The 19,859-nt window shown below is 44.1% G+C and overlaps 1 protein-coding gene across 2 annotated transcripts; it reads right to left on the bottom strand.

Annotated features, from left to right (window-relative positions):
- Positions 1-6,551: 6,551 nt before the first annotated feature.
- Positions 6,552-11,409, bottom strand: LOC137437316 (transcription factor 15-like). 2 transcript variants are annotated; one of them, XM_068131674.2, is made up of 3 exons: positions 10,671-11,409; positions 7,370-7,424; positions 6,552-7,211 (listed from the first exon to the last, which is right to left on the bottom strand). In XM_068131674.2, exons 1-2 carry the CDS (start codon positions 11,208-11,210, stop codon positions 7,389-7,391), a joined length of 576 nt encoding a protein of 191 aa, XP_067987775.1. In that variant the 5' UTR covers positions 11,211-11,409; the 3' UTR covers positions 6,552-7,211; positions 7,370-7,388. The 2 variants fall into 2 exon arrangements, with proteins under 2 accessions (XP_067987775.1, XP_067987774.1); XM_068131673.2 differs by having other exon boundaries at positions 6,552-7,185.
- Positions 11,410-19,859: the final 8,450 nt, after the last annotated feature.

Below are 19,859 nucleotides of genomic sequence, written 5' to 3'. Positions count from 1 at the left end.
CAGTTTTTATTGAATTCTGCGAATGGTTAGACTCAGAATTAGAGCATGGGGTAATGAACATGGACCAAGTCCATGAAAAGCTGCAGGAGTTTGATCAGTCACCAGAGAAGAGCCTTTCTTATTCAAAGCATTGGCTAAAGATAAAACTTCTAGAGAAATACAAAGACACCTTGTATTTCACAACACAGGAAAGAAGGGCAGATGTACTCTGTCTCAAAGATGGCACCGACAATATTCTGCGAGCGCATCATGCTAATCTTGACCATGGAGATGAGAAGACTCAGATCATAAAGACGGCACTCAAGTTCATATCCAATGATATTGCCTTGATTGATTTAGGTCCAAAGTCATACCCCACCACACACAGTATGACTGACATCGATAGTCAACTGACACTTGTTCCTGCAAGCCTTCAGATGTTCTTGAGACCGATTGTCAAGACAGACGAAAGAGTTGCCGTTTGGGGGCAGAATTTTATTAAGGCCTGTCGACCTCGGTCTGGAGTATTGCCACACCAAATGGGGCTTGCCATACAACTTGATCATAGATTTGGGTCAAAATGGATGCTCAACAAGTTCCACCGGCTGGGATACACTGAGTCTTACACGGAGACACAAAACTACAAATACTGCTTCCTTAATAGTAGGAGTGGAGATGATGTTCCAGATACTTCTGGCACTCTTGACACCATTGTGGAGGAAACCGATGAACAGATCAATGATGAGGTTGCGGTTGATGCTGCGCTTGAGGATCAATCAGTGATGACAGCCAAAGTGCCAGCCAGTGAAAGTGAATTGTCAAGTAATGATCAGGTGGTCTTTATGGAGGTTGGGGAAACAAACAATGCAGTCACTCAGTTTGTTGGAGACAATATAGATTTAAACATTGTCTCTATTCACGGAAACACTCCCTTTCACTCAATGGGTTGGATCGAAGTCACCTCTCCGGCACCACCTTTGCCAGATCCACAGACAACAGCAGCTTTCCCCCGGGTGAAGTTGAAGGCACTCGACAAAGCTAAGATCCTGAGAGGAACTGAAGTAAAGATTATTCCATTTACGAACAGGAAACAGATAGGCAGCGGCAGGAGTGATCAAACCAGAGACTCTACCTCCAACAGAGGGTGCAGCTGCACAACATTCACTCCATGCCTACCTGCAGACCCGGGACTGGATCCTTCTACAGAGCATGTCTCTGAACCCCAGTGACTATGGATGGACAATAGGTGTGCATGGGTATGAGCCAGTTCCAACACTGGACCCCACGGCTCCTGAGGAGCTATTGCAGTTCACGAGCTGTAATTGTCATGGAGATTGCAGCAACCGGCGATGCAGCTGCAAGAAGAATGGGGTCACGTGCATCTCGGCCTGTGGAGTCTGTAATGGCATTACATGCAGAAACTGCAGTCATGATGTTGTTGAGTCTGAAGAAGACATAGACAATGACTGTTGAAACTTCTGACATTGTGAATGAGAAATAACTCTTGAGTATTATATATGTATGTGAAATAAAAGCTACTTTGTGTGTAAATGTAAAAGTGAAAATATAAATGTTAACAATCAACTCAGAATCATGAAAAACCCTTATTTGACCCCTCATAAGTTACTTAAGGGCCGATTAAAAAAAAAAAAAATTCTCGAAAATATTTTTCGGTACCCGAATTCAACAGCTTTTTTTCTGGGTTTCCCACGGGAGTTGAACTTCAACATTTTAACACATGTTATTACACACCTTTACAAACATATTGGTGAAGAAATTTTTTGGTAACAATTTAGTTAACAGATTTGTGAAATATCTCATAAAATGCCCTTACTAAATAGAGGTTGAAGGTAAAAGTTGGAGGTAACTGTCCGATCGAGAACAACGAAGCCGACAATACCTGTAGACGAGAGTGCACCACCGCACGGTGCAGCGTAAAGGATGTGCAGGTGTTTCTTTCATCTTGTGAGGATTTTCAGTAGCCTACACTCGCATATTTTGTTTACTCGTACACCCGCAGACTCTGTGAGGGGCAGGAAGGGTCATTCCTCTTTGGGGTATATAGATTACAGTCGATCTATGGGCGGGTCTCAAGAACATTGGGTGTGTGTTCATTTACCAAGTTTCTTGTGAAGAGATCGCCAAGTGGTTTAAGCATTCGAGCAAGCATTGCATTCAAAACCGTTAAGGAACGGCTGGCTTAGCAAGCGCTAGCTAGCTGCTTGGTAAATGAGCACACCCCGGTCTTCCTCCCTTTCAGGTTCGTATGAAACAGCAGGAGCGAGTTTCAAAAGTTCGCTACGAAAAATGCCACGGTGGTGGCAGAAAGGGCCATGTTATTAACCCAACATTTGTGGGTTATATAGAGTACAGTAGGTCTTCGCTCAGTTCTGTAAGTAAACCTTACTTCACAGATATCGGGATTCCTCCAAATTTCTTAATTTCGTGTTACAAAGAGCATTAGCGACTGTTTAAAAAGCTAAGCATACGTGTTTGTGGTTTATAATATTTTTACTTCCTGTAGAAGCCGTTGCTCCCACAGAAACGCGATTATAACTATAAGCTATTTATACAGTTATCACTGCAGGAAAAACGCCTTGGGGAAGTGGGACATTATTAGTATTAATATTGTTTTGTAATCATTATTAATTTTGTTATTGAAAGCGTCTTTCTTTGGAAAAACGCCACGATAAATCTTCTTCTTTGGGAAAATGCCACGATAAAGCTAATTTAACATTTATATACACCTCAACATGCAACGCCATTGACGGCAATGGTGGGGAAACCCCGCTCGGGGAGGGGGGCAAATGAATGCGCTACTTCATTATGTAACCCTTGGTCATCCCGTCACGTTTGGTTGAGATTGGATAAGTAAGGACGGAATGTATTGGCGTCAAAAATTCATCAGACAGACGGACAGACACAAATGGTGTATTCTAGTATGATGATGATTAATGTAACTGTTCAGATGGAAATGCGCTTCATCTGTGAACCAAATTAGCTCCAGTATGGTCCAATCACCATTGGCAAAGCATTTCTTCCACTCTACATAGCACAGTTCAAAGATTATAACCAAACAAAAATGGAGTGTCCCTATAGATGGTGGTTTGCCCAAGAAAGGCCATGGCTGATAGCGAGGCCCCAAAGTTTGAGTGACTGAACTTCCTCAAGAGGATTGCTAAAAAAATAGAGGGGAGGTTTCACCCGATGGTCATTTCGGAGAGAGAGAGAGAGAGACGAAGTGAGATTTTTTTCAGGATTGACTGCATGATTGGAGGAAGTCAGAAATCCAGGAATGAAGGCATCCTTGTATGCCACAGGTCGAGACCATGGCAAGCAAAGTAAGATGCCAGACTACGTCAAATACCCAATATATGCCCAGGTAAATATTCCCAACCTCTTGTTTTGAGATTTAGGGCCTCCAACGATTGCTGAGAGCGAAGTAACCACATGTCCAGTGTTGACTAATCTGGGGGTTGAGAGGAAGCATGCACCAAAGAAGGACTTGATGTGGCACCACCATGACTTTGACGGAGGAGAATGATTGGAAACTTTAATTGTGGGAAATATTATGACAGACAAACCAATTGCCAGGCATGAATGGACCATCTACATAATTATGTATGAAAAAGGAAGGAAGGATGGGGTTAAACAGGAGAAAATATAGAGAAAAGGAAAATAAGTAGTTGAAGAAAAGTCAATGAAAGGTGATGGGATGTAGGATTGGTCAATTGAGAGGGATGTATAAAAAAGGCAGATAAAGTATATAAAGTTCTCCCATTTTTACCTCCACCACTGAAGGTGCACGGGGGTTGTGTATTCACCGTTGTTTTTCTGTCTGAGAACAGGATATCTCAAAAAGTTATGGACGGATTCGGACGAAACATGTTGGACAGGTTGGGTGTGTGACCAGGAAGTATTGATTCAATTTTGGTTCAGGTCTGGATGCAGATCCGACCTATCAGTGGGATACAAAATGTAAATTGTTATGTCTGGTGGAGGCATGCTCTTTACGGAGTGCCGATCCGGGGTTTGAACGATGAGCAGGTGCATGTTTGGCAAGCTAAGGAAGTTGTACAAGTCTTTCGTTGTGCAGAGGCACTTTCTCTCGGGTACTTTTCCAAATATTTTCGGCTTTTAAAAGCTTTGTGAACCATTTTAGGTAACAATCCTTATCTTGCGCACACAATATACTTGATGGTGCCCCGAACACCACCGTTTCATGGAGCTTCTGTGCATGCGCATTGCGCACTGAGCATTCTTGGGTGGAATTCATCATTTTGAAGGTCGCGTATTGAGAGATAGGACCAACAATGATATGTAGCACGGTGTTTCAAAAAGTTGTGAGCGGGTTTTGCCAAAACTTGGTGGATTAGTTGGATAGGTCGCAAGAACAAGCCAATTAGATTTTGGTTCTGGTCTGAATGCAGATCAAGCCTATCAGTGGGATACAAAGTGTAAACTGTTCAGTCTGGTGGAGATATGATCTCTACCCAGTGCTGTTCTAGTTACCCTGCGCTCGCAAAGCGAAAAGTGTGGTTAAGCATTCAGGTACGTACGTGTGCCATGTGCCGTACATGTCTGCATTTTAAAAATTCATTTTCTCGGCAACCGTTGGTCCCATTGACATGGAGTTTTCAGAATAGGAGCGCCTCCTCCTGCAGAATATTTTAACGATTAGTATGACGTCATAGGTCACGTGGTACAGGCGCCATCTTGGACAAACGTCACACCTCTATATCTCTGAAACCACTCCATGGAAAAAATTGAGACCTGGCTCATTGTCAAGTACACCCCATGGGGAATAAGATATGTTAATGATGATGTCATCAGTGCCTTCGTTATGACGTCATAATTCGATAAGGACAACACTTATCCGATCATTATTTTTAAAATTTCAGCAACTGTTGGTCTGATGGACACTTTTTCACCATAGGAGCGCCTTCTCCTTTAGAATATGTTAATGATAATCATGACGTCATAGGTCATGTGGTACAGGCGCCATCTTGTAAAAACCGTAAAACGTTGCACCTCTATATCTCCAAAACCGTTGCATGGAAAAAAGTTAAACATGGATCATTGTAAAGAACTCCATATGGGGAATAGGTGTTGTTAACGATGACGTCATTGGTGCCTTAATTATGACGTCATAATTCGACAGGGACAATGCTTAGTCTGATCAGTTTGAAATGTATTGAGCCTGATCTATGCAACAATTATATTAGAGAATATAAATTTATGATGTCATCGCTCACGTGGTCTGGCAGCCATATTGGATCAAAGCAAAAAAAATGTTCAAAAACCAAAGAGTTGGCTCGCAACAAGTTGACTGCGCAGGGTAAGTATTCTATGAATACCATCCAGTTTAGAACCTAACATATGGGTAGTCCCTTGCATAAAGCCATAACATTACCCTCAATCTTTGGATGCCACCACATTGCCAAGGCCCAAGGTATGGACAAAGTTGTGGAATCAAAAAGGTATCAGTGATGTCCTCATGTCCCATTGTGGACAAGAAATGACTACGCCACATAAATTATTGGGTGATTCACTATAAAATCGCAATGAAGCATTTTTTTTCCATATAGTCTGTAAGTGCCAAAGATCATTATCAGATGTATAAAACTCTAAGTTTCGAAAAAACACACCTTGCGATTTCATTTCCAGACCACTTCTTTCGTACGCAGCATATGGCTGCAGGTAGCATCGTTTGCTGGAGGCGCAGTTGTACCACTGACGCAGTGCCCCTTATAGGTTAGGGCAGGAATTTGGAATTTGTTCAGGATGCCGGCGACAGCTCGCCTACTCTTCGACGTGGGATCTTCAACACCCACCAACTAATACTGGTAGGTGGGACGGCCAGGTTAACGTCCACCGAGGGAATTGCCCCGTCTGTGAAACAACAGGGTGACAGTTGAAAGCTGGGTCGAGATTCAAACCCAGGATAGACAGCTCAGAGGTGAGTGTGCACACCTGTGGACTATCCTGCCAGCCCATCAAGACCTCTCTTTTACATGAACGAGTGACTATGCACTACCATGCTTCAGAGCGAGGTGCAGTACTGGACAACTACAACATTAACCACAAAGCTGTAATTGTTGCACAGCTTAACAACGCAGCATATTAACAACATAAAGCAACAATAACACTCTATTTAACTTGCGTAATAATGTACTTGATTTATAACTAAGTGCCATCAGCAAGTGTTTGGACCCAAATTTTGTACAAACCCAAACTATGTTTCCCACACAATACTTTTATAAATGTAATTTACTGAACAATTTCGTTTCATTTTAATTTCCTCCCTTCTGTAATAGGGCACGGACTTACCGATCCACCCCAGCAGATATACATGTCGTTTTCTGAGATCGTCATACTCCGCAATGCATCACCCCCCTGCTGGCATCTTGCCGAACAACATTTGGAAGTCGTGTGGGTAATCAGCCATGATTCCATCGCCCCCACCCCTACAGACCCTCCTTGCCCCCATTGGGTATAGGCAGGCAGCAGCCCATTTGCACCGAGTTAAAACGCCATTATTAGACCAAAAAAAATAGGCTAAACCGTCCAGATAAAAGCATGTTAACATATTTAATGATATATCAACAACAGTAATTACTTCCTCCCAGACATTTACAGCCACCCCACATGGCACACACTGGGGGGGGGGGGGGGGGGGGCTCATGACTTTCTTAAAGTCACCTTAGAAGAAGGAAAAATGAAAACTTTACAAATAATTTGCCAACATATAAATGATTGATAAATTTATCTGTACATGTGACGTCTAATTCGCGGTTACGATCAGAGAAACAGAACATTTGCCCTTTCTCTCTTCCCCCTCTCTTTGCCTTCAGCAGCTGCCCTTGACAACCGGCAAAGTCATGTTTCTAGTAGTGACGACGTGAGTAAAAGGCTAAAACGTGGCTGAAGGACATGGACGAATTGGGAAATACTTTCATGCCTTTTATAAATTACTACTCGAAGCTTAATCGCAGCTCCCCAGCATCTTCCTTCCTGCTCCCACCACGTCCTCGTTCGTCCAGCTTGAGGTCCGGCGAGCTTGAGGATGCCCGTGCCATCATTGAGCAGCTGGTCAGCCATGAAGTGCTTGTGTGTGTCACATTGCTGCGAACAGCCGCTGCTGAAGCGACACGTCGACACCCCCAAAATATCCAAGCACCAGGTGCGTGGAGCACGCCACGTCTCCTGGAAATAGCCATGGATTGAAGTCCCTTACAAGGCACAGAGCGCCAGACTCGTTAAACTCGGAAAGCGCGAGTCCGGTCCTACAATGACGGACGTGCCGACATGACGTCACAATCGTTTTGGGAACCGACGCCTGGGTTGCTTTATCAAGCAAAAGCCCAAACATGCGCTTCATCTGTCTCACCTGCTGATCAAATCTGCAATTACTCGCTCTCACACTTCCATTCTTTATCTCTCATCTGCAAAAGTAGGAAGCACAGGAAGGAGGGTGCAGGTAAGGGTGGGGAAGATGAAGGTGACCAAACAAACAGGATGATCTATTGATCTCTGGAGCTGAGCCGAGCACAGAGTTGATCAATAGCATACCATTCACCTGCACACATTTGGATGAAGAATTTGAGGCCATAAATTGTCAATATGCTGCACTTGTGTTTTCCAATTGGTGCTTAAATGAAACATTTCATGATAAAATTAATGCTCTGGAAAAAAAAAAATCAGTTTGATATTATATCCAATGTACGACTTGTACATGGAGTTGTTACATCAGCTTCAACATATTTAGCATGCTTAAGTTAGTTCAATGGTAGTTTGAAAAGATGATTGATGGAAAGCCGGTCAATTAGACCAAATTCTCCAAAACCAATTAGGAATAAGGAAATCCATTCGGAAGCCAAAGTACCCAAAGTTAGGAAGCCAAACTACCCATTAGGAAGCCAAACTACCCAAAGTTAGGAATCCAAACTACCCAAATTTAGGAATTCAAACTACCCAAATTTAGGAAGCTAAACTACCCAAAGTTAGGAGGCCAAACTACCCATTAGGAAGCCAAACTACCCAAAGTTAGGAAGCCAAACTACCCAAAGTTAGGAGGCCAAACTACCCATTAGGAAGCCAAACTATCCAAAGTTAGGAAGCCAAACTACCCAAAGTTAGGAAGCCAAACTACCCATTAGGAAGCCAAACTACCCAAAGTTAGGAAGCCAAACTACTCAAAGTTAGGAAGCCAATCTACCCATTAGGAAGCCAAACTACCCAAAGTTAGGAAGCCAGCTACCCATTAGGAAGCCAAACTACCCAAAGTTAGGAAACCAAACCATCCATTAGGAAGGTAAACTACGCAAAGTTAAGTGGCCAAACTACCCATTAGGAAGCCAAACTACCCAAAGTTAGGAAGCCAAACTACCCAAAGTTAGGAAGCCAAACTACCCAAAGTTAGGAAGCCAAACTACCCAAAATTAGGAAGCCAAACTACCCAAAGTTAGGAAGCCAAACTACCCATTAGGAATCCAAACTATCCATTAGGAAGCTAAACTACCCAAACTTAGGAAGACAAACTACCCATTGGGAAGCTAAACTACCACAAGTTAGGAAGCCAATCTACCCAAAGTTAGGAAGCCAAACTACCCATTAGGAATCCAAACTACCCAAATTTAGGAAGCCAAACTACCCATTAGGAAGCTAAACTACCCAAGGTTAGGAAACCAAACTATCCATTAGGAAGCTAAACTACCCAAAGTTAAGTGGCCAAACTACCCATTAGGAAGCTAAACTACCACAAGTTAGGAAGCTAAACTAACCAAAATTAGGAAACCAAACTATCCATTAGGAAGCTAAACTACCCAAAGTTAAGTGGCCAAACTGCCCATTAGGAAGCTAAACTACCACAAGTTAGGAAGCCAAACTACCCATTAGAAAGGTAAACGACCCAAAGTTAGGAAGCCAAACTACCCAAAGTTAGGAATCCAAACTACCCATTAGGAAGCCGAACTACCCAAAGTTAGGAAGCCAAACTACCCATTAGGAATCCAAACTATCCATTAGGAAGCTAAACTACCCAAACTTAGGAAGACAAACTACCCATTGGGAAGCTAAACTACCACAAGTTAGGAAGCCAATCTACCCAAAGTTAGGAAGCCAAACTACCCATTAGGAATCCAAACTACCCAAATTTAGGAAGCCAAACTACCCATTAGGAAGCTAAACTACCCAAGGTTAGGAAACCAAACTATCCATTAGGAAGCTAAACTACCCAAAGTTAAGTGGCCAAACTACCCATTAGGAAGCTAAACTACCACAAGTTAGGAAGCTAAACTAACCAAAGTTAGGAAACCAAACTATCCATTAGGAAGCTAAACTACCCAAAGTTAAGTGGCCAAACTGCCCATTAGGAAGCTAAACTACCACAAGTTAGGAAGCCAAACTACCCATTAGAAAGGTAAACGACCCAAAGTTAGGAAGCCAAACTACCCAAAGTTAGGAATCCAAACTACCCATTAGGAAGCCGAACTACCCAAAGTTAGGAAGACAAACTACCCATTAGGAAGCTAAACTACCACAAGTTAGGAAGCCAAACTACCCAAAGTTAGGAAGCCAAACTACCCAAAGTTAGGAAGCCAAACTACCCAAAGTTAGGAAACCAAACTATCCATTAGGAAGCTAAACTACCCAAAGTTAAGTGGCCAAACTACCCATTAGGAAGTTAAACTACCACAAGTTAGGAAGCCAAACTACCCATTAGGAAGGTAAACTACCCAAAGTTAAGTGGCCAAACTACCCATTAGGAAGCCAAACTACCCAAAGTTAGGAATCCAAACTACCCATTAGGAAGCCGAACTACCCAAAGTTAGGAAGACAAACTACCCATTCGGAAGCTAAACTACCCAAAGTTAAGTGGCCAAACTACCCATTAGGAAGTTAAACTACCACAAGTTAGGAAGCCAAACTACCCATTAGGAAGGTAAACTACCCAAAGTTAAGTGGCCAAACTACCCATTAGGAAGCTAAACTACCCAAAGTTAGGAAACCAAACCATCCATTAGGAAGGTAAACTACGCAAAGTTAAGTGGCCAAACTACCCATTAGGAAGCCAAACTACCCAAAGTTAGGAAGCCAAACTACCCAAAGTTAGGAAGCCAAACTACCCAAAATTATGAAGCCAAACTACCCAAAGTTAGGAAGCCAAACTACCCAAAGTTAGGAAGCCAAACTACCCAAAGTTAGAAAGCCAAACTACCCATTAGGAAGCCAAACTACCCAAAGTTAGGAAGCCGAACTACCCAAAGTTAGGAAGCTAAACTACCCAAAGTTAGGAAGCCAAACTACCCAAAGTTAGGAAGCCAAACTACCCAAAGTTAGGAAGCTAAACTACCCAAATTTAGGAAGCCAAACTACCCAAAGTTGGGAAGCTAAACTACCAAAAGTTAGGAGGCTAAACTACCCAAATTTAGGAAGCCAAACTACCCAAAGTTAGGAGGCTAAACTACCCAAATTTAGGAAGCCAAACTACCCAAAGTTAGGAGGCTAAACTACCCAAAGTTAGGAAGCCAAACTACCCAAAGTTAGGAAGCCAAACTACCCAAAGTTAGGAAGATAAACTACCCAAAGTTATGAGGCTAAACTACCCAAAGTTGCGTTCGCACATGCACACGTAAACGAACATGACCGTTGGAGGCCATTGGTGTGAAGATCCCTGCCAGGTCCCTCACCCCATGACGTTGACCCCTCAGGCAGAAGGTGCAGACGGCTCGCGGTGCAGATGATCCAGGACGGCGCAACACGCACGGCCTGGCGAAGCCCGTACCACGTGCCCCTCGCAGCACGTTCCCAAGGTGGGCGATGTAGCTCGAGGCGAGACGCAGGGTCTCCACCTTGGACAGCTTGCGGTCCGTGGGCTCGGTGGGGATGAGTGTGCGCAGCGCACCGAACGCGGTGTTCACACTGTGTGTGCGGTCCCGCTCGCGCGCGTTCGCCGTCTGTCGTCTGCACGTGCCGAGCGGGCGCACCGCGCACACCCCGACCACACCTCGCGCTCCCACGGAAATCACCCGGCGTGGCCGGCGACGCTCCGCAGCACCGAAGGTGTCAAAAACCTCGCCGTCCACGTCACCGTCGTCCTCGTCTTCCTCGAGTACTCTCTCGTCCGGGACCAGCGGCTCTCTCCCGCCGACCTTCTCGAAAAGGTCTTTATGGCCGCCCTGAGGTCCAGAGTAAGAGGAACGCACACCTTCCGCTGTCGCCTTGGTCATCACGAAATGCTAAGAGATGCGACACAGGTGTTTCTGGGTAGCCAAGAATGAGCCAGAATCACGTATAGAGATTAGGAAGGAAAGAGAGGGAGAGACAGATTGATAGACCAAAGCGAGAGAAGGCAGACGTGGAGTGCAAGGATGAAGACCCGGTAGGGATAAGTTTAGTCCCCGCGCTGGCTATTCCTATCGCGTATCTGACAGGCCGGGCCATGCGCACCTGTCAGCGGCGCGTGAGCACAAAATAACCAGGAGCCTGTGGCACAAGCTTCGTTAGTCTCTGGGTTTTCTTGAACCCTTCGAGTTTGGGACCTCCACCTATACTCAGAGACCTTTGGACTTCCAAGTGGAGATAGAGGTCGCAAAGGCTTCAGCTAATCACATCCGTGGATGAATGTGTAAAGAATGATCATGGAGGGATGGATATATGGGTTTACCTCCTCACCTTATAATCCCAACTATTGCTTTACCTTGGACTACTGCACTCACTCACTTTGGTTTGAAAGATAGCTCAGGTCTCATATATGTAACAACAGCTTTGGTCACCCGATCAAGGTTATTTAGAAATTAACTGGAGCGGCACTCAGTAGAGAGCACACCTCCACCTGGTTGGCCAAATCACTCAATGGTGAAGAATCACTTAAAAAATTATATTAGCCGGACCCGGATCTTCACCAAAATTGAATCGTTCTTCATTGTCACACACACAAGCTGTCCACCATGTTTCGTCCAAATCCATCCATAACTTTTTGAGATATCCTGCTATGTATCGTTTTTGGCCATATCTCCCAATGGTTAAGAATCACCTAAAAAAATAAATAATTCTCATATCCGAATCCATATTCAGATCTTCACCAAACTCTAATCGAATCGTCCTTGTCAAACACCCAACCTCTCCACCAAGTTTCGTCCAAATCCCTCCACAACTTTTTGAGATATCCTGCTATGTATCGTTTTTGGCCATATCTCCCAATGGCGAAGAATCACCTAAAAAATTAAATACTTCTCATATCCGAATCCATATTCAGATCTTCACCAAACTCTAATCGAATCGTCCTTGTCAAACACCCAACCTCTCCACCAAGTTTCGTCCAAATCCCTCCACAACTTTTTGAGATATCCTGCTATGTATCGTTTTTGGCCCTATCTCCCAATGGTGAAGATTTCACTTTAAAATTCCTAGTAGCCGGATCCGAATCCGGATCATCACCCAAATCTAATAATTTCGTCCTTGGCACATACGCTACATCTCTACGAAATTTCGTCCTCCGTCCACAACTTTTTGAGATAATTTGTTCACAAACAAACAGACAGACAGACAGGGGTGAAAACATAACATCCATCCACCTTTGGTGTCGGAGGTAATAAAGCATCAAATGACTGCTGTTAGTTAAGATTATGTCATCAACAAGCAACTATTTCATGAACACAGTGGAAAGGCGGGAAACACACCCTCAGAAGGGAAGCGGGACACACCAGAGGAACACTTGGAGGAAGAATGGGCAAGGAGAAGAAATACCCTGAAAAAAAAACTTTCAGCCAAGAAATGGACGTTTCTGCTCCTGTACCAAAAATTACCGAAGGAGAACAACGACAAAAATTACCTAAGCAGAACAACGACAAAAATTACCTTAGGAGAACAACGACAAAAATTACCTAAGGAGAACAACGACAAAAATTACCTAAGGAGAACAACGACAACAATTACCTAAGGAGAACAACGACAAAAATTACCTAAGGAGAACAACGACAACAATTACCTAAGGAGAACAACGACAAAAATTACCTAAGGCACTGGATCGCAAGGCACTCGATCAGTTATTTCACGTTTTTACCTGAATTTGATGAAATAAGGTAGGATATCATTCGTGGAGGTTACCACGGAGGTTACACAGGAGGTGATATAGGTGTTCCAAAAAGACCCGGACAACTTTGGCTGTTAATATTGTCGCATTCCTGGCGATTAAAATCTTTCCCAGGAACGAACAGCCGAGCAAGCTTTACTCCGAGGCACTCATCAAATGCGGACTCGATATATGCGGGGGAAGAAAGGCAACGGAAGTGATGAGGGATCTTACCTGTGGTCTGCTGGCAGTTCCCAAACATGCAAAAAATAACTCACACGAACCGGATTTAAAATGTACAAAAATAAACAGGTTTATTAAACGGAATGCCGGTAACAAGAAAAACGCGACGGTAAAACTAAATTCCTAACCGGGACGTCCCCACACCAGACTTAAACACAGACAAAGGGAAAAGTAAACTGGATAAAACAATAGTGTGATTATGTAGTGCACTTATCTCTGATCAGCTAGTGGGGTCTCGTCAGGAATCGTCAAGGCCCCGGAGGTCCGTGCGCGGGGACACGCCTGGGCGCCAGGTAGGCCTTGATGTGCCTTTTCACGCTGCTGCAGCGCTCGTCCACTCGTCCCTCCTGCCTAGAAACTTGCAGCTCAACGTCTGCGGCTCTTCCGCCTCTCGTCCACCAGCAACGTCTCGGCACACTGCCGCCCGCACCAAGGTCCAGAACGTGAAAAAGAAAAAGGAAAATCGTCAGTGCACAGCCGTCTACTGTGACATCCAGAACACGCAGGCACAAGAGGCACAAGAGAATCAAGAGAACAAGAAGAAAGATGCCGGTTCGAGCGTTCTTTTTAAGTCTCGCTCTGACGTCATCGGTGCTTCTCCTCCAATCAAACTCCAATGTTTCCTACTCACCCTTCTCTTCACCAATCAGCGAGTTGCTTCTTGCTCCTCCTTTTCTTCACCAATCAGCGAGTTGCTTCTTGCTCCGGCCTACCTGTTGGTCAATTTCCGCTCAATCACTGCCCTTCTGGGCATGGCTCTCGGCCTGCCTGACCTTTGTGGTGATGTAGCTGGTGGTGTCCCATCGGCAGTGCTCAGAACTGGCTTCCGGTTGGTTTTATTATTATTTAGTTCAATTTAATGGGCACTCCCTACTAGTGTCTATGGTGCGGTGCCAAAAGGGACAAAGGATAAATCACCAAGGGTAAGACGTACAAGGGATAATTTATCCTTATTCCCGAAGCTAGTTAACATGCCATGCCCCCTCGTGACAGGGACAGATATACAACTTATCCGACATCCAGGCTAAAGAGGTACTTATTACATGGTGGTTTCTACACGACAATCGGAGCAGGCTACCTATACAAATATACCTGGTCTAAAGTCATCACTACCCCACCGACATAACAATATATTTAGAACCACAAATGGTACAACGATACCCTTTGGTTTATATCTTGGTAAAACTTTGACCAAATGCCGAAACATTCTTAACTTTAGATGACACATGACAGAGGGATAAAAAAAAAAAAACATTAAACAGTGATTGTAGTCACAAAATTACATGTTCCCCAGCAGAGGGTACCTGAGGCCGCCTGGGAGGTGGGGGCTTCCCGGCGCTGCCTGGCTGGGTGAGCTTTCTTTGGTGGTGGTGTCGCAATGAGAGTAACAAACAAATGCACAAAAAACACAGAAACAAAATTATTTACAAGATTTCAACGTTTTCAATGCACATGTGCCAGAACCCCCCACAAAGTTTTTGTTCCCATGCAGTGCCTTGAGGAGGGGGGAGGATCCCGAGGATGGGAGGTTGTTTTTGTACCCATGGCCTGACCCTGCCATGGGTACAAAAGGGTAAGAGGGCCCAGGGGCACCCCCAGCACATAATCAAAATTTGGTGTGGACTGGCCGAGCCTTACAGGGGGAAATCATTACTGGGCCTCGCATCCCTGTCGGGGTGGGGGGATATATATTTGTTTTGCACATGATTTGAAACTAGGTACCCCAAGCATATTTACAAACCGTGATGTAGATTGGCCCAGCCTTTAAAATAATATGATTTTTAGACCAACACACACATACATACATTCCTTGTTGGGGCAGGGTGTGTGTTGTTTGGGGGGAGAGGGATATTTTTGCACATGCGCTGATCCTGGGTACCCTCAGCAAATATGCAAAATCTGGTGGAAATTGGACTGTTTTGCTTTAAAATGTTTAAACTTAATGTCTCTGATTCCTTCATATCTCTCCCTGGTTACTCCCTCCTCCGGTATGATAGACCTGAGCCCAGTCCTGGTGGTGGGGTTGCTATCTTTATCAAAAACTCTCTTCCTCACTCTCCTTGCACTGCCCTCTCTCCACCTCACCCCCAGGAGTGCCTCTGGCTACGGCTTCCCCTCTGCTCCCACCTTTTGTTCATACAGTCGCGGCCAAAAATATTGGCAACCTTGCACTTTTTTCAAATAACTCACAATTTTCCCTAAAAATAAGTTGAAATTAACAAAAGCATTTGGTCTCCACAATTATTTATTTCACTGTTAATATTACAGAACCTTTGTTTTTGATTCAGAACTTAATATATCTTTTTAAATCAGAAAATAAAAAGAAATGGCATTGACAAAATTATTGACATCCTCGACTTAGTATTTGGTAGCACAGACTTTGGACAAAATAACTGCAGTCAAGAGCTTCCTATAGCCATGAATGAGCTTCCTCCACCTCTCTACTGGCAGTTTGGCCCACTCTTCTTGTGCAAACTTCTCCAGTTCTCCCAGATTTGAAGGGTGCCTTCTCCCAACTGCTGTTTTCAGATCTCCCCACAGGTGTTCAATGGGATTTAGATCTGGACTCATTGCTGGCCATTTCAGAACAGTCCATCGTGTTTTGTGTTGAACCATTCCTGGGTCATTTTTGAATTTTGATTGGGGTCATTGTCCTGTTGCAAGACCGATGACCTTCGATGGAGACCCAGCTTTCTGACACCGGGTTGAACATTCTGCTCCAAAATGCCTTGGTATTCTCCTGATTTCCTGATGCCATGCACACATTCAAGGCACCCAGTGCCGGAGGCAGCACAGCAACCCCAAAACATCCTCCTCCATGTGTGACTCTCTGCTCACCTTCACTCTTTCATTCCTCTTTTCTCCTGCCTCTGGAACAAACTCCCACACTCTTAAATCCCACTCCTCCCTCCAGGTCTTTAAAACAGCTGTTCACCACCATCTCTTATCTTCCCCTATCCAAAACCTTGATCTTTTCTACCCCCATTAATACAGCCCAAATCCACCTCTTTCAATCTCCGACTTCACTCCTGAAATTCCTAGTAGTGTCAATTTGTTTTATACCGTGTAAAAACACCTCCAGCACTCTCCCTTCCACAGATCCTTCAATGTCCCTGCTCTCTACTGTTGTTGTGCTTGTGTGCTTCCCTCTCTCTCCCCAACCACAACAATATTCTGATGAAAAGATGAACTGATTAAATTTGGCATCACAGGTCAAAGGGCAGGGGTCATGTCATGCAAAAATATGATATTTGAGAACAGCTGAAGGGATGTGAATCAAACTTGGTACACAAGTATGTATAATCTGTAACAATAAAAGGCAGTGTCCGTCTGTTTGTCTCCTCCATAACTCCAAAACCATGAAACCTTTCGGCCCCAAACTTTGCATGCCTACAGCTGGACCTCCAACAGATTGCAATAATGAAAACTGGGTGTTTGGGTGTGTTAGAACACCCTTTTTTGAAGATGATTAACGAGGTGCTCATAAGAAAAACCTGAAAAAGCCTTACCAATATGGCGGCCCACCGTCTTTGTCATCCTGCTGCCACTCTCTTGGTTCTTAAGCCGCCATTTTGTTTTGGCCTATTCAAACGTGCCTTGGCTTGGAAGCACGATCGATAATCATCGTTACATAATTGAAGCATAGCATCAAAATCTGGATTCGGATATGAGGATTGGATCCTGTAGACTAAATAAATGCCCAAATCTGGATTGAAATCTGACAAAATTGACCATATCTAGCGATTTTCGTAACTGAGTGCATATATTCAATTATTTAAGCGAGGCTGTCATTCTCCTTCTAGGGTTGGCATATTTTTATTTAACTTAATAATAATTTTAACCGAATTCACACGATCGGGATTCGGGTATCACTATCACTCCACTGCACAGTGCACTGGCATAGCGAGGGGGGTGGAAGGGGGGGCGAAGGTGGCGGCCACGGGGCCACCCTGAGCGGCAGATTTGGTCGGCCAAACACCACCAACGCATTTTTTGAAAGAAACGTTTTTAGCAAATGAACACTTTTTAGGAGTCGGAACTGCTGTTAAGCTCAATTCTGCAGTTGAAATGTTGAAAATCGGTTCAGATTAAGAGTTTGTAGAGCGTATCACAGTTTAGTTTTTAACCATGTGCGGAAATGAAATAAAGGTATGGACACCGCCTGGTGAAGTCCGGAGACGGAGAGTTGTATGAGGGTGGAAGGAAGAGTGGGAGGGGGTAGGAGGGATTAAGGGAAAGTTGTACGGGGGTGGAGGAAGGAGTTGGAGGGAGAGTTGTATGAGGGTGGAGGGAGGGGGGGGGTTGCGGGGGGTAAGAGGATGTCGGTCCCTGTACAATGTACATAGAGTCCCATCATGGCGGTGCTCGTGCCTTTATTTTATTTCCGCACAACATTTTAAAACTAAAATGCAATGCAAATCACAAACTCATAACCTGAACCGAATTTCAAAATTTAAACAGTGGAATTGAGCTAAACAGCAGTTCCAACTGCTAAACGAGAAAGCATCTGAAAATGCAAAGCCCATCCGCGTCCGTTTGTATTCCGACATCTTCTTATTTTTCTTCCGTATGCTCAAAATAACGAAAACAATTTTAAAAAATACAAAATGAAAATTGATGATTTTATGCAGCCTTGACCTTTGAGCTATAGATCTAAAAAAAAAACAATTTGGTTCCAGCTTTTGATTGGTGAACAAATTGTTTGACCCAATATGCAAATTCTTAAAATTTCAGTTCAATCGCATGAAAATTTATGATTTTATGTGATCCTGACCTTTGACCTTTTGACAAAATTATTAATTTGCCTTCTCCATATTCTCATAATAAAGATTTGGTGAAAATTTGATGACAAAACTTAAATGGTAAAAAGGTTACAGCCCTTGCACGGACACTGCACACACACATTGACATACACAGAAACACACACACACACACACACACACACACACACTTCAAAGCCTTATGGGAAGTTACGAGGGGCGGAAAATTGACATCTCGCCCTGGGCATCATTTTTCCTTGATACGCCACTGCTACAGTGTACTTGTGATCTGTTTTTAAAATTCCCTTTAGATGATGGACCGAGATTGCGTATATTTTTGAATATGATTATCCACCACTTGGTGAATGCTATTCAGGCTGCTTTTGCAAGCCATGGAATTACAGTAGACGGAGCTCCCTTTTTGTTTTTACGTAGGTCGCAGGATTGGCCAAGAGGGACCAACCGTCTGGTCCCCACATTCACCAGACATAACACCCCCTTGATATTTATTTCTGTAGGGTTTGTCAAAGATGTTGTCTACAACACCAATGTGGCAAACCTGCGGGATATTTGTTCTCGGATCACAGCTGCATACGCACTGGTGGACGCAAGCATGCTGAGCTTAACATGGCAAGAACTCGTGTTCCGCCTTTATTTCCTGCGTGCGACAAACGGAGCTCACATTGAAGTGTATTGATGGTGTGCACAAAACTTTATGAGTTTCTATATTGATTATATAAAAGCCTGGTGTTGGCTAAAGCCTGGTGTTGGCTTAGCGGTTAGGGTGCCGGCTTGGGATCCTAGGATCCTGGGTTCGAATCCTGGTCGATCGCTGAATTAACGCCAGGGGGGTTGACTCAGCCTGTCATCCTTCCGAGGTCGGCAAATTGAGTACCAGCTTGCTGGGATGAATGATCACGGTGTGTACCCCGATTTAGAATACGTACACCGTATCCCTGTGCATCGTAAGAGCGCGACCAAGGGTTGGCGTCAGGAAGGGCATCCGGCCATAAAAACATTGCCTCAAACAGGGAACCATGATTGTCATGGGGCCCGCAAGGCTAACCCCCGCTCTAGCGGGGAAAATGGCCTTAAAACGATCATTCATTCATTCATATTGATCATATAAACCAAAGGGTATCGTTGTATAATTTGTGGTTTTAAATATATTTACAACCAAAGTTATCCAGGTATTTTTCAACACTGTACTGGGATACAGAGCATTGTGTGGTTGTGAAGCTAGTCCTTCCTGTCTGCCTGTTCACTTCCTGCCAAAATCAATGCTAATCACATATAGCTGTGAATATGTACATATATATATACTTGCGTCCACCAAACCTGTATATATATATATATATATATACACACACACACACACACACACACACACACACACACACACACACACACAAACACACACACGCACACACTTCAAAGCCTTATGGGAAGTTATGAGGGGCGGCAATTTGACATCTCGCCCTGGGCATCATTTTTTCTTGATACGCCACTGCTCCAGTGTACTTGTGATCTGTTTTTAAAATTCCCTTTAGATGATGGACCGAGATTGCGTATATTTTTGAATATGATTATCCACCACTTGGTGAATGCTATTCAGGCTGCTTTTGCAAGCCATGGCATTACAGTAGACGGAGCTCCCTTTTTGTTTTTACGTACCCATTTTTTCATTTTCGTACCTATTTCACTAACATTTTTGTACGATATAGTCACTCTCCCCCTCTCCCCGCTTCCTCGCTCCACCCTCCTTCCCTTCTCTCTCTCTCACCCCTGCTCCTCCCCCTCCT

The sequence above is a fragment of the Myxine glutinosa genome, chromosome 12 (assembly GCF_964187855.1).
Source record: "Myxine glutinosa chromosome 12, kmMyxGlut1.1, whole genome shotgun sequence".
Taxonomy (NCBI): domain Eukaryota; kingdom Metazoa; phylum Chordata; class Myxini; order Myxiniformes; family Myxinidae; genus Myxine; species Myxine glutinosa.
The sequence above is the reverse complement of the archived record's forward strand: the minus strand, read 5'-3'. Positions and strand labels throughout refer to the sequence as shown.

Excerpts from the sequence above, each read along its gene's own strand:
- LOC137437316 (XM_068131674.2), bottom strand. The coding sequence starts at position 11,210 with ATGACCAAGGCGACAGCGGAAGGTGTGCGTTCCTCTTACTCTGGACCT. Across the intron at positions 7,425-10,670 it reads TGAGGGGTCAACGTCATGGG|ATGAGAGATAAAGAATGGAA; the intron begins GTGAGGGACCTG and ends CTACTTTTGCAG.